Source organism: Camellia sinensis, chromosome 6 (assembly GCF_055761805.1).
Source record: "Camellia sinensis isolate YWXY chromosome 6, ASM5576180v1, whole genome shotgun sequence".
In the NCBI taxonomy this organism is placed as follows: Eukaryota; Viridiplantae; Streptophyta; class Magnoliopsida; order Ericales; family Theaceae; genus Camellia; species Camellia sinensis.
In genome coordinates this window covers 138562756-138576152 of record NC_138966.1, presented here as the reverse complement: position 1 = coordinate 138576152, position 13397 = coordinate 138562756, and the positions used below count along the sequence as shown (strand labels likewise).

General features: G+C 30.1%; 1 protein-coding gene across 1 annotated transcript; it reads left to right on the top strand.

The window, feature by feature from the left end:
• The first annotated feature begins 8023 nt into the window (after window positions 1-8023).
• LOC114314301 (polygalacturonase) lies at window positions 8024-13126 on the top strand. The gene is made up of 4 exons (XM_082873127.1): window positions 8024-8556; window positions 9951-10240; window positions 11676-11901; window positions 12857-13126. The coding sequence occupies exons 1-4, from the start codon at window positions 8110-8112 to the stop codon at window positions 13073-13075; spliced, it is 1182 nt and encodes a 393-aa protein (XP_082729253.1). The 5' UTR covers window positions 8024-8109; the 3' UTR covers window positions 13076-13126.
• The last annotated feature ends 271 nt before the right edge of the window (window positions 13127-13397 follow it).

Below are 13397 nucleotides of genomic sequence, written 5' to 3'. Positions count from 1 at the left end.
ACGTTCAACTACCAAAAAATATATTTCTATACGGGGAGCAAATATTCAAGCAATCCCGTATTCCTTTCTTTCAAGCTCCGTTTCTGTCCGATCACCTGCGTGCACAACAACAGTGAGCTACCCGGCGGTGTGTGGCCAGAAAACCCCTCTGACAACCAAGTTAGCACACACCTGAGGATAGAGAGTGAGGAGAGAGTTGAGTGTAAGTGTTTCTCTTACCAAATGTTCATCTGTCTAGCATGGGGGGCGCAGACTTGCTTATATACCTTCTGCACCCTAAATCTACTCACGTTCGTCTCTCGACACGTGGTGCTGCTATCCCATCTGTCAGCACAAATCTTGCTGAACATCACCTAACCCGACTGCCAGCCCACTGTATTGGGAGCTCGGCAGCCGGGCTGTAGCATCTCGGCTGTCAACGGCCATGCTACGTTTCATGCCCAGGTGCCCCCAACAACCGAGCTCCTTTCCAGCTATGCTCAACTGCATTCCGGCGAAGCCGAGCTTGAGATTGGTCATACCGGTCAACCAAAGTCCTTCATGCCGAGCTTCAGGCATGAGCCTTCACGCCGAGCTATGGATGCGTGCTTTCCAACTGCGCAACGCATAAACCATGGAACCCTTACTTGACCGGCCTCCGTGCCGACAAGGTGAAGTAGCTCGGTTCCACATGCCTTTGCCATTGCCGAGCAAAAATCACTTCTGGGTGGACCCGAGATACCACGGCCCAAATGTGTTCGGCCCACAATTTGTCTGGTATTACCATGGCCCAATCCAGACCATATTTTTCCCTCTCAATTTCATACACATTTTTGTCAAATTAGTGGCTAGATGGTTGATTTTATATTACGGTCTTAAAGACTACGCTGCATAGGATCCAGTGAATTAATTAATTAGTTCATTCTTGTACATCATGTCTATAGGTAGTAATTGAAGGCAGGGAGCTTTTTCCTTTACCAAAAATCAAACCCTTGATGGTGAGTAATTTTTTTTTTCTTGGCATGCGGATTAGATATATGTTATATTATATTTATCATTACGATTATCATTGATTTTGACAGTAAGGTCTATTACATTTATATTGGATGTTTAAGAATGGGGACTTTTTAAAGGTCCCTAATATTAAAATTTTATAATATAAAGGACATCTAATATTTTCATAATGTCTAAGGCCCCTAAATATCGATCCAGAAAAAATTGCCAAATCCAGAGAAAATTCAAGGGTAATCTAGAGAAAATTGCCAAATTCAGAGAAAATTCACAAGGCTTCATTATTATTCAGATCTTTTCACTATTTTCTCTAGTTTATAAATCTTTTCAAGCTTTTAGTACTCTTTTTCCACAATTCATCTTTGATATCTCTACCACTGCCTTTAATGAATGGGGCGGTGGTTTGAAACCAGAGAAAATTGAGAAATTGTGGACTTCCCAAACCCAGAGAAAATTGAAATTTCTCCGAGTTCAAATTTTTGCAACCTACAACTCGAAAACTAGTACCAATTGTTGAGGTAAATACCAACATTATGACAATCTAATTCACAATATTTTAAAAATGACCCACAACTAATACTGATCATACTTCAATAACAAGATTCTAACTTCTATCACTCAACAAAATGCACTTGAAAATTTCTTTTTTGTCCCCTTTTATCATAGGATTCTAACATCATAAAGAAAATTATTTAAGGCAGAGAAAATTGTGTTTTGACTCAACCAGAGAAAATTAATCAAATCAGAAAAAAAATTACAGTTCTCTCTTCTCTTCCAAAGAAATTCTAAACCAGACAAATCCAAAGAAAATTGAACATTACGGAGAAAATTAAATATGTCAAAGAAAATTGTGTTTTGACTCAACTAAAGAAAATTAATCAAACCAAAGAAAATTACAGTTCTTTCTTCTCTTCTAACTCCATTTCTCATCTTTCCCAAATTCTCTAGTTTGCTTATAATTATTGTTTCTCTTTTGCTTCTGAATAAACTATCCCCTTTCTTCTCGTAGTGGATCCTTCCATGGATTTGAAGCTCGAAGAGTTCTTGGCATCTTCATGTTTCTTGAACAAAACCACGTATTTCCTGAGTGGATCTCTGTCCGATACTCGCCCCTCTGATGCGCTCTTGAACAAGAAAAAGTCCTTTAATCTCCATTTCTTGTGACTTCCTTTGGAAGATGAGAAAGACAGGGTCGAAGAAGTATTTGAAGATTGTTTTGTGTTTGGTTGCAGTTGTTGCTGTTGTTGTTCTTGTTTTTGTTTTTTCCACAGGTACTTGGAAACCTGGTAACGAGATAGGGATCTTGTTCGTCCATAGCGTGTACTCAGTGACTGTGAGGAAACAGCCCTTTCTCTTCCTCTCTCATGCTCTGTTCTGTTACGACTATTGATGTTTCCGATTGAGGAAGGAATGACGATGATGAGATCGAGATCGGTAAGTTGATTTGAGAGAGTCAAATTTCTCTGTGATATATGGATGTGAGATTGAGGAATTTTAGACATCACAAAATAATATTGTGGACCTCTTCCATTACTAAAAATGGAAAAGGGACTTTAGACTAATTTTTCCGTTTAAGAAATGATAGAAAATATATACATTTATAATTGGGTAAATTACACTTTGCACCAATGCACTTTATATCAAATTCCACTTTAATTCTTACATACGAAATTGTGACAGTCAATCCTCTGTACTTCTGATCAAATCCCACTTTGGTCCTTACATATGAATTCGTGACAGTCAACCTCCTGCACTTTTACTTAAATCTCACTTTGGTCTCTACACAAGTGTTAATGTCCATTTTTTGTTATTCAATTGTTTAAATCTTTAACAACATTTAGTCACATAATAAGAATATGATTATAACATAAGGGCAAGAAAGGAAAATCATCTATATTTTCCACCAATACACACTTTATCTCAAAATTTACATTAAAATATGACTATATTAAGCTAAAACAAAATGTAAATTATGAATAATTAAGGAGATGAAATAGGGTTTTGCATAAATTGAAATTACAAAATTTTATTTTTCACGGTAGCACAGTCTTCTATCTATTCATCTTTTTTTTTTATTTGATTTCTTTGTCGTATTTTTTATTTATTTCAAAATATCTACGTTCTTACCTTTTTGTCCCACTTTTTATCATATGAACATATATATTGTATTATATAACTTTTATGTGCTTATCATGTAAGACAAAGTGTATTGGTGAAAAACATAGATGATTTTCCTCTCTTACTCTCATTTCGCAGTTACATTTTTGTCACATGACTGGAATTTGTTAAAGATTTAAAAATAGGGTAACAAAAGAACGATGTTGACACTTGTGTAGAGATCAAAGTGAGATTTGAGTAAAAGTGCAAGTGGTTGACTGTCACGATTTCATATGTAGGAACTAAAGTAGGATTTGATCAGAAGTGAAGAAAGTTGACTGTCATGATTTCATGTGTAGGAGTTAAAGTGAGATTTGATGCAATGTATAGGGTGTAAAATGTAATTTACCCTTTATAGTTAGTGAAAAGTAATACCACTTGATAACCCAATTGACATACAAAAATTTCTCCTTTCTGTCTCAATAAATTAAAGTGTTCTAAGCCTTGGTTTGGCTATCATTTTAGGGCTAAAAACAGCACAAATTGACAAAATAGGCTAAATAAGGTAATAAGACAAAATATCACATTCAATCTATAATCATTACACTTTTTCTCTCACAAAAGTCAAAAAAGTCGAAAAATTCAAACCAAATGAGGCTAAAAAAGCCCTAACACAAAAAAGTTTGTTATATTAGCCAATGCCAAACGAAACTTAACTAATTGTGTATCTCAAGTTGGTTATGGCATCCAATTAACCCTTCTAACTAAAGACGATATATGTTATGGAAAATTACAATTTGCACCTGGGTCATGGTGAGGTGGTGTTCTAATTTGATTGTTATTGGTTGAATTAGTGGGACCCATCACATTTCTGTCTCTTCTTATGAGACAATGGGACACTAGTCTCTTAATGAATGGTTTGAAACGATACTTTAAGACCAACCAATAACTGCCCCTATGTTTGTAAATTATCATGTACCAACCTACACTATAGTGTGTTGGTAGTAGAAAAATAATTAGAAACACAATTAGTATTTTTAAAATTATAAGTCATGATATGTTCTTCGTTTGTGGGATTTTAGTTTAATAAAAAATGAAAATTAATTGAAAATATTTTTATGATTAATAAAAAAATAAGATTATCTGAACAAAAAATATTTTTTACTTTCAAAAAATGATAAACGATTCAAGATATTGCAAGCGGTATCCCACGACCATTAGTTCTACTAACTCATTACCACCACTAATACAACTATTAATACATGAATTTGAAATATGCAACCAAATATAAAAAAATATGTTTTACGAAAAAAAAAATCTATAAAAAAGCTTTCAATATATATTTTTTTAATACCAAAACAAACAAACATATAATATATATTCTTTTTTTTTTTTTTTTTTTTTGGGTGCCAAGATTGTAATATGTTAATTTGTTAGTAAAGTTAGATTGCAATTAAAGGAGTAGCCTAAGGCTCAAACTCCTAAATAAAAAATAATCGATGAAAAGTGAAAATGGTAGAAAGTGAAATAAAAGAAAACAAAAAAGAAAAGAAAATATATTTTTTTGTACGAATTTGATTATGATAAAAAAATTTACAAGAAAATATGAATTTTAATTAATTAGAAGTAATTACTTTTATTACAAATTTAAATATTCTTGTATTTTCTTGTAATTCTTAAAAGAAATTAGAAGCTTAGTTATCATACTATTATGAATTGTAGAAAAAAAATAATTTTCTTATAACTTCCACCACTTTCAAGATAAACAAATTTAGAAATATATATATATTTTTTTCTATTTCCTTCACTTTCTATCATTTTTATCATAACTAAACAATGGCTTAACCATAGAGTGACCTCTGACGATAGATCTTAAGAAGCCGAGATACAGAGGTCATCCTTAGGTAGTGCTATATAGCAAGACCACTCAACTTTGTAGTGGTAAATCATAGATTCGCACATAATCGACAATTCGAATCCACATTCCTAACACTAGATATGATTCGCTTAGGCCTAAAAGGTTTATCTTACCAACTGTATGTGTTATATCCAGGATGACTGGCCCTAAGAAAATACGAAACTTGCGATCTCAAGATTTATATCTCAAGAATGTTATGTCATGCAACAAAGTAATTGTTTTTTCTACATCATATTAATATCTTAAAAAATGATATATAAGTTACTTTTTAGACTTACTTTTTAAATTTAGTGATGTGTCCAAAAAATGATTGATTGACTGATAATTAAAAACTATTTAATTATCAATCAATTATCTTCTTAACATATTATTAAATTTAAAAAATAAATCTAGGTTGTGTTTGGAAAGGTGTTCCAAACACATTTCAACCCACACTTTTGAGTGTAGTGTTTCTTTTCAACTTTTAAATTATAATTCTACACCCACTTTTGAATTTTTTTTTTGAGTAGGAAAATTTTGCTAACCTGGTTGTTCAGCCCTAGATGTCCGGTCGGTTGACCAGCCAGTTGACTGGAACAGTGTTCGGTGTTTTTTTTTTCACCTGTTATTTTTATATTTTAAATAAAAAATATTTTTGAATTTTTTTTATGAGTTTTGAATTGAATTTTGAGTTATGTGTTTGGATATGAGTTGTAAGTTTTTGAATCAAATATCATATGTCACATCATTTATTTCAAATTCAATTCAAAACTTATAATCAAACAAATTTTCTACACTCAAATCATAATTTCAAAACTTACAAATTCAAAATATAACTCTATTATCAAATTATAATTTTAAAACTCCATCAAACACTACCCTAATTTTTAAACCTGAATATTAATACTTCCTCCATCCCAAAATATTAGTCTCTTATTCGATTTTTTATTGTCCCAAAATATTAGTCCATTTTCAAAAATCAAGTACAAAAATAATATAAATTTCCTATTTTTCCTTTCTTTTAAATTTATTAACATCATAGAAAGTATAATTATGACATTGGTATTCCTAAAAAATGTATTATCAAAGGATAATTTAAAAAAATTAATTTTTTAAAGTGGAATAATTGTACTATCAAAAAAAGTTAAATTCCCTAAAAAGGACCACTATTTTGGGATCAGTGATACTACATGCATCAATTAGTGTATATAGTAGTGTACTAACTATTATTATGATATTATTATTGATCACATTTAATATATAAGTTACAAATATTTAAAATCATACAAATAATAATACATCATCTATTAATACACTAATGTGTATATTAATCTGGAAAATGTTTGGTAGCCCAACATTTTGTGGCTCAAATCTGTCAAAACGACGTCGTTGTCGTTTTGAGTAATTTGAACTATTTGAGCCTCAACGACGTTTTGAGTGATTTGAACTATTTAAGTCACAAAATTTTGAATTACCTAGCATTGTTGTATTAATATATACATATAACATTATTATTTTGGGATGGAGGAGTAGTCTAATATCTTAAGGGTGGTTTGGGATGATCTAAATAAGTGTACTTTTTGACTTTTTATGAAATATGAATTGGGTATGAATTGAGTTTGAAGTGATATGGTAAAGAGGTGATATAACTTAAATAAGATGATATAACTTAAATAAGATAATAATTTTTTAATTTTTTAACTTTTTTAGTGTACCCAAAATCAAGCCTTAATATTTCTTCCATCCCAAGAACACATATGATGTCGTAATGCCAGCCGTACATGTCCGATCCGTAATGGGAGGGTAACATCTATTAATTGACTTCCGTATCAAGTAAAATCATACAATTAACAATACAGTATTGTTACATACTTAGAGGTTATTTGAAGTGTCTTAAATAATTATATTTTTTTGTATTTTTGAATTAAAAAGTTGAAAAAAAAAAATAGATGTTTGGATTAATTTTTTGTCTTTTTATAAAAAAATGTGTAATAAAAAATTATATAAATAAAGTGTTTAGTGGAAGAAAGGTGATTGATTGTACGGCTGCTTGTGGCTGCCCCAGCATGCCTATACAGAAAAATAATCAATTCCTTCGGGACAAATAACTTTTGGACAGTGATGGTCGGTCTGTGGGGGCCACCATGGGTCCCATTTTAATAATCTGAACCGTCAATATGTACAATTCGTCGAGTATTATAGGCCTATAAAAAATCACGTTAATCGGATATCGATAGCTATATGATCAGATTAGTTTTTTTTAACAGTTAACTATCATATTATTCGTTTTGTTTATACAAAACTGATTTGATCATATGGCTAACGATATCCGATCAACATCATTTTTTACAGGAATATATTAATCGACGAGTTTTATATGTTGAACAGTTTGAATTATCAAAATGGAGTCCTTAGTGGGCCCCTATGGGCCCAACATTTTTGTGACTTTACATATAGAATTTTTTTTTTGCTCCAAACAAAGTGTGTAATGCCTGTCTCTATCACAAGACGGCTAAGAATAGCTGTTCAGTCCATTTGTAGTATTGTAATATATAAACTATTTTTTAAATATTTTTTATTTATGAATAATAATGTCTTTTTTGCTTTTTGTGTAACTTTTTTATTTTTTGAATTATTTTTGAAATGCCAAACTTGGCCTTACATTTTTATATTTATATTTTCACCTAGAATGATATCACAATAAAGTCAAGTTTTATTTTATTAAGTATAGAATAAGAATAATGCTATATGTATCAATTAGTATATTAATTAGTATATCAATATTAGTTATGATATTATTATTGACCCCACCCATTAATCACATTATAAATATTAAAAATCTCTTAAATTATATCACATCATCAATTAATATACTAGTTAGAACACTAATTAGTACATATAACACTATCAATATAATAAATTAAAAATTGATACATATAATCCTATATTATTATGGGTACAATTAAAGTATTTTTTATATTTTTTATTAACAAATATTTTCCTTAATGATAATAATGAACCCATGCATTCTTCACACTAGACTATCTAACTTGAATCTTCTTTCTACTCTTTCCCATCACCAATTACTCTCTCTCTAGATCATTTCTCACGAGAGATAGAGAGAAATGGCTAATAAGCTAGTAGCAATAACACTATTGTCTAGCATTGTCCTTCTCTCATGTATATCAGTTACCATCTCGTCTTCCTTAGCATTCTACAATGTAGTCAGTTTCGGTGCCAAACCTGACGGTCGAACCGACTCGACCCAACCCTTCCACCTGGCCTGGATGGCAGCGTGCAGCTCTGCTAGACCGGCCACGGTGTACGTTCCCCGGGGGACATTTTTGATAAGGTCGGTTACATTTAACGGTCCGTGCAGGAACAGGATAGCGTTTGAGATTGATGGAACTCTGGTAGCTCCATGGGACTACCATGTGATTGGAAATACAGGGTACTGGATTTATTTCAAACAGGTCTCTTGGGTTTCAGTCCATGGTGGAACCATTGATGCAAGGGGTGCTGGCTTTTGGGCTTGTCGAAAAACCTCAGGTCCTTGCCCTGCTGGAGCTAGGGTATGTCCTACACTTCTAGCTAGCATTATTCAATTCAGTTCTTCTATTTTCACATAAATTAATTACAAAATCAAACATAACACTCGCAACACATGTAAAAAAGTGAAGTATAGGAGAGGTAGCATTCAATTCTGTGATCCGTTTATATATTCTTAAACTTTTTTGAGTTTTATATCTTACGGTGCATTTTTTTATTTTATTTTATTTTGTACATCTAACTCAAAAAAAAAAAAAAAAAAAGACGAATTACAATAACGGTCTCTATAGTTTAGAGCTTGTGTACTTTGGTCTTGGGCTTTTCAATTGTAACACATTTAATCATGAATTTTGAATATTGTTCCAAATAAGGACAAATGAAGATATCATTATTCAATTTTAAGGCAAAGTCATCAATTTGATAAAAATATAAACTAATTTAACAAAAATCAATGTCAAAAAAATATATTTGAATTTTTAAAAAATTATTTCTACCTACCAAAAATAAAATTATGTAAAATTGATAAATCTTTTAGTTATTTATTTATTTTACCAAATTAATTTTTATTATGTATTTGGATAATAATAATAATAATGTAATGGGTGATTGTTTTTATTTTCATTAAATTAATTTCTATTTTTCCAAAAGTTAAATATGGCAATAACTTTGATATCACTATTAAACCAATACATTAAATCAAAAAATTTAAAACTAAAAACATTTCATATATTAAATATATCGATTACACATTAAAAGGCTAACAACCACTCAGGATTATTATCCAAATATATAATAAAACTAATTTGGTAAAATAAGTAAATAAATTAATGCGTAAAATATTTATTAATTTTATATAATTTTATCTTTAGTGGGTAAAAATAATTTTAAAAATTCAAAAATATTTTTTGACATTTATTTTTGTCAAATTAGTTTATATTTTATCAAATTAACGATTTTGCCCTAAAAATTAAGTAATAATATTTTCAATTGTACTTATTTGGAACAAAATTCAAAATTTATGATAAAATGTGTCACGATTGAAAAATCATGGACTAAAGTGACACAAGCCCCAAATTATAGGGACTATTAATATAATTCGCTAAAAAAAAAAAAACTAATTTGTATCAATTCGATCTTTATAGTTCTAATTTTATTGATTTTATCTTTAAAATTTTCATATTATGTCAATTTATAATTGAAGTAGAAATTGAACTAAAATCAATAAGTAAAAACATCCAATTTAAAAAACTACGCGCATTCACATTTGAATGAAATATTATGTCATTGATTTATGTCTAATTACTTAAAGAATTAATCAACTTGACTAAATCAATACAATGTAAAAAATTAAAAGGCAAAATTGATATAATTAGAATTATAAAGATGATCCAACCATGTGTGTGTAAATGCAATGCAGTCAATAACGTTCCTTGCATCAAACAATGTGAAGATCAGCGGGTTAAGATCAATCAACAGTCAGGTAATTCACGTAGCGATAGCGCAGTGTAATAATGTGAATATTCAAAATCTAAATGTTAGAGCATCGACTAGTAGTCTTAACACCGATGGGATACACGTGGAGTCGTCGACCGGAGTTACCATAACTCGGAGTGTATTCAGAACCGGAGACGATTGCATATCCATTGGACCGGCCACCACCAACGTCTGGATCCAGCGCATCGCCTGCGGCCCCGGCCATGGCATCAGGTTCATTACTTTTTCTTTTTCTTTTTCTTTTTCTCTTTTTTAAATTTTTTAATTAAAAAATTTAATGCTAATACTTTAATATATTTGGTTGACTTGATATTTATGTACTTGATCTTTGTTAAACAAAATCATTTCATTAACTAAACATGCATTGGGATTTGGGATTGATTAAGAGGGATCTCATGATCTAAAAATGAATATTCAATTGCTTTAATTATGATAAACTATACTGACTTTTTCTAAAGTTCACGACTCTTATAGATGAGTCAATATTCTTTCCTTGCACTCTTTACTTGTACTATTTTTTTACAGGATTTTTGGGTTACTTTAGGTCTAATTTTGATAATTCGAATTATTTATATTTTAAGATTTATTCAGTATATCATACTTGTAAAAAATCAAATTGATCGGATATCAGAAAGCATGTGTTCCGAAAAATCGAACTAAAAACTATTTTTTTAAATAATTTAATAAACAGTTTTCCGAACAAATGCTTTCTGATATCCGATCAACTTGATTTTTTATAGGTATGATATACTAAATAAATTTTAAAATATAAACGGTTCGAATTATCAAAATTAAACCTAAAAATAGGCCCGAAAACCCTGCAAGGAGGAATGCAAGGAGAGAGTGAAAGGAAAGGATCCCAATTCCTTATAGATACCTCCCTCTTAAGTTTTTCAGATAACCTGTGTTTTGGATTTCTCTTTTGGGTGGTAAGTATAATTTTTTTTTTTTTTAATTCCCACTGTACCTGTCATTCATTCCAATAAATAGAGATTAAACATTATTCAAAAAATATAAGTGCACCACCAACAACTCTTCAAAATTAATGATACCATAAAAATTCGAGTGTTTTCTAAAGAAAGCCCATCTTTTTTATTTTTAAAGTTCTATAAACACAACAAAAATTAATTTTCTTTTCTCTCAACATGGAAAACTAGTTTCATTGAAAAAATAAAATAAAAAATGAAACAATAATATTTTTTTTAATGAAACTATTTACCAAAATCTATATATATATATATATATATATATATATTTTAAATATGTGAAACACACAGTAAACCAATTAAGAATAGCCCTTTCAAATTTTGATACAATTATTTTCAAGTTTAATTACTCCTCTGCAAATGAATATGTTTTTTTTTAGTCATTTCACAAATCAACTAAGAGGAAACTGATAAAATCAATTAAAAAATTAACACCATTTCAAATGTAATTTACCCTTATAATCAATCATAGAATACATTTTGTTACACATACCTTATCAGACTGAATTATTAACAAAAGCTCCCATTAGTTGGGAAAGAAGAAAAAAAAAAAAACATGAAAAAAACAGATGAGTTAGCTAAATTGTGCTATATATGTTTGTGAACTTTCTCACTTACTACAATTAATTTTGATGGTTAATATTGGCTGTGATATCATACAGCATAGGTAGCCTAGGCAACGGTCTCATTGAAGGCGGTGTCCAAAATGTGACGGTAACAGGGGTTGTTTTCACCGGAACTCAGAATGGGGTGCGCATAAAGACATGGGCGAGACCAAGTAATGGATTTGCAAGAAACATAGAGTTTAGATATGTGATAATGAGGAATGTCGGTAACCCTATCATCATCGATCAAGAATATTGCCCTAATAACCAGTGTCCTACTATGGTAACCATTCTTCTCCAAAATTATCACCTTCCAATTTCAAAAAATTTATAAATAAAAATTGTTATGTATAATTCGGATTTATTATATATGTAGTCACACCTCACAAAATATAAAAATGTAGTTACTCACTTGGCTTCATTTGGCTAAGTTTTTTTTTTTTTTTTTTTTTTTTTTTGAATTTTTAGAACTGGCTTTTTTTAGTTTGGCCTTTTTTTTTTTGTCTTTAATATATATATTTAAATTTTGTAAAGTTTTCTTTACCTTTTTATTCTGTCTTGATTAAAATGATCCTTAAAATTAAATAATTTTTTTTATATATAAAAAGTAAGAAAATAAGAAAAAAATGACTTATTTTTTATTTCTGTAAACTGTTTCCAAAAGAAATTCAAATTTTTTTATTTTATTTTACGATCATCTAATCAAGATAAATCTAAAAAGTAAAAAATTTGACATAATTTTAAAAAGCTTCACTAAAGACTATAATAAGTTGAACTAAAAAAACCCAAAAAACTAACTCCCACAAGAAGATTCTCTGGCTATGCTAATTTTAATGACTTGCTAACTTTTCTAATTGGAAAATGGGTCATGCTAATAAGTGATTTTGGAAAATATATATGTATATATATATATATACTTTTTGTTTGAATTCAATACAGTTTTTAATGTAATTTTTAAACTATTTCACTTATTTTCGAGATACCTTTTATCTCAATCTCAATATTAAATAATATTTATAGAAAACTCGTAGCAATTTTTTAAAAAGAAAATTGGTTCTACTCATAATTTAGAGTAAACTATGATTTCCACATGGCATCATTGATTAACTTGCTACGATTGGATCAGTATTGTTGCCTACCATACAAAACTATCTCAAGGGTACCTTTTAATTTTTTGTTTTGTTGTTCTGATTGTTGTGCATTTACATGTTCATAATTCTGTTGCATATGCATGGCAGAGTTCTGGAGTGAAAGTGAATCAAGTGACATACCGCAACATTAAGGGCACATCATCGACCCCGGTGGCTGTGACATTCAATTGCAGTCCAAGTAACCCGTGCAGAGGAATCCGAATGCGAGACGTACAACTTACATTCGAAAATCGGCCAGCAACTGCATTTTGCGCCAATGCAGGTGGAACCAGCAGGGGCACGGTCATCCCCAAGAGTTGTCTGTAAAGAATAATAAATAAATAAATAAATAAATGCAAATTTGAAGGCCTACTTGGCTTGTATTTTCAATGTATTTTTCAAATTTGAATTTGAATTTTCTTAATTTAAATCAGAAAAAATATTTCACATATATATGTTTGTGCATGTTGACAATTTAACCAATTAACGATCCATGAATGATCAGATAAAGAATTCGGGACTCAGATCCTAGAGACGAATACTTATAAATAGTTCATGGACAATCGTAGTATATATTTGGGTAAATTACATTTTATTCATTTTATATTTAGTCACTTTCTCACTTGGGTCTTCATATATTTCAAATTTT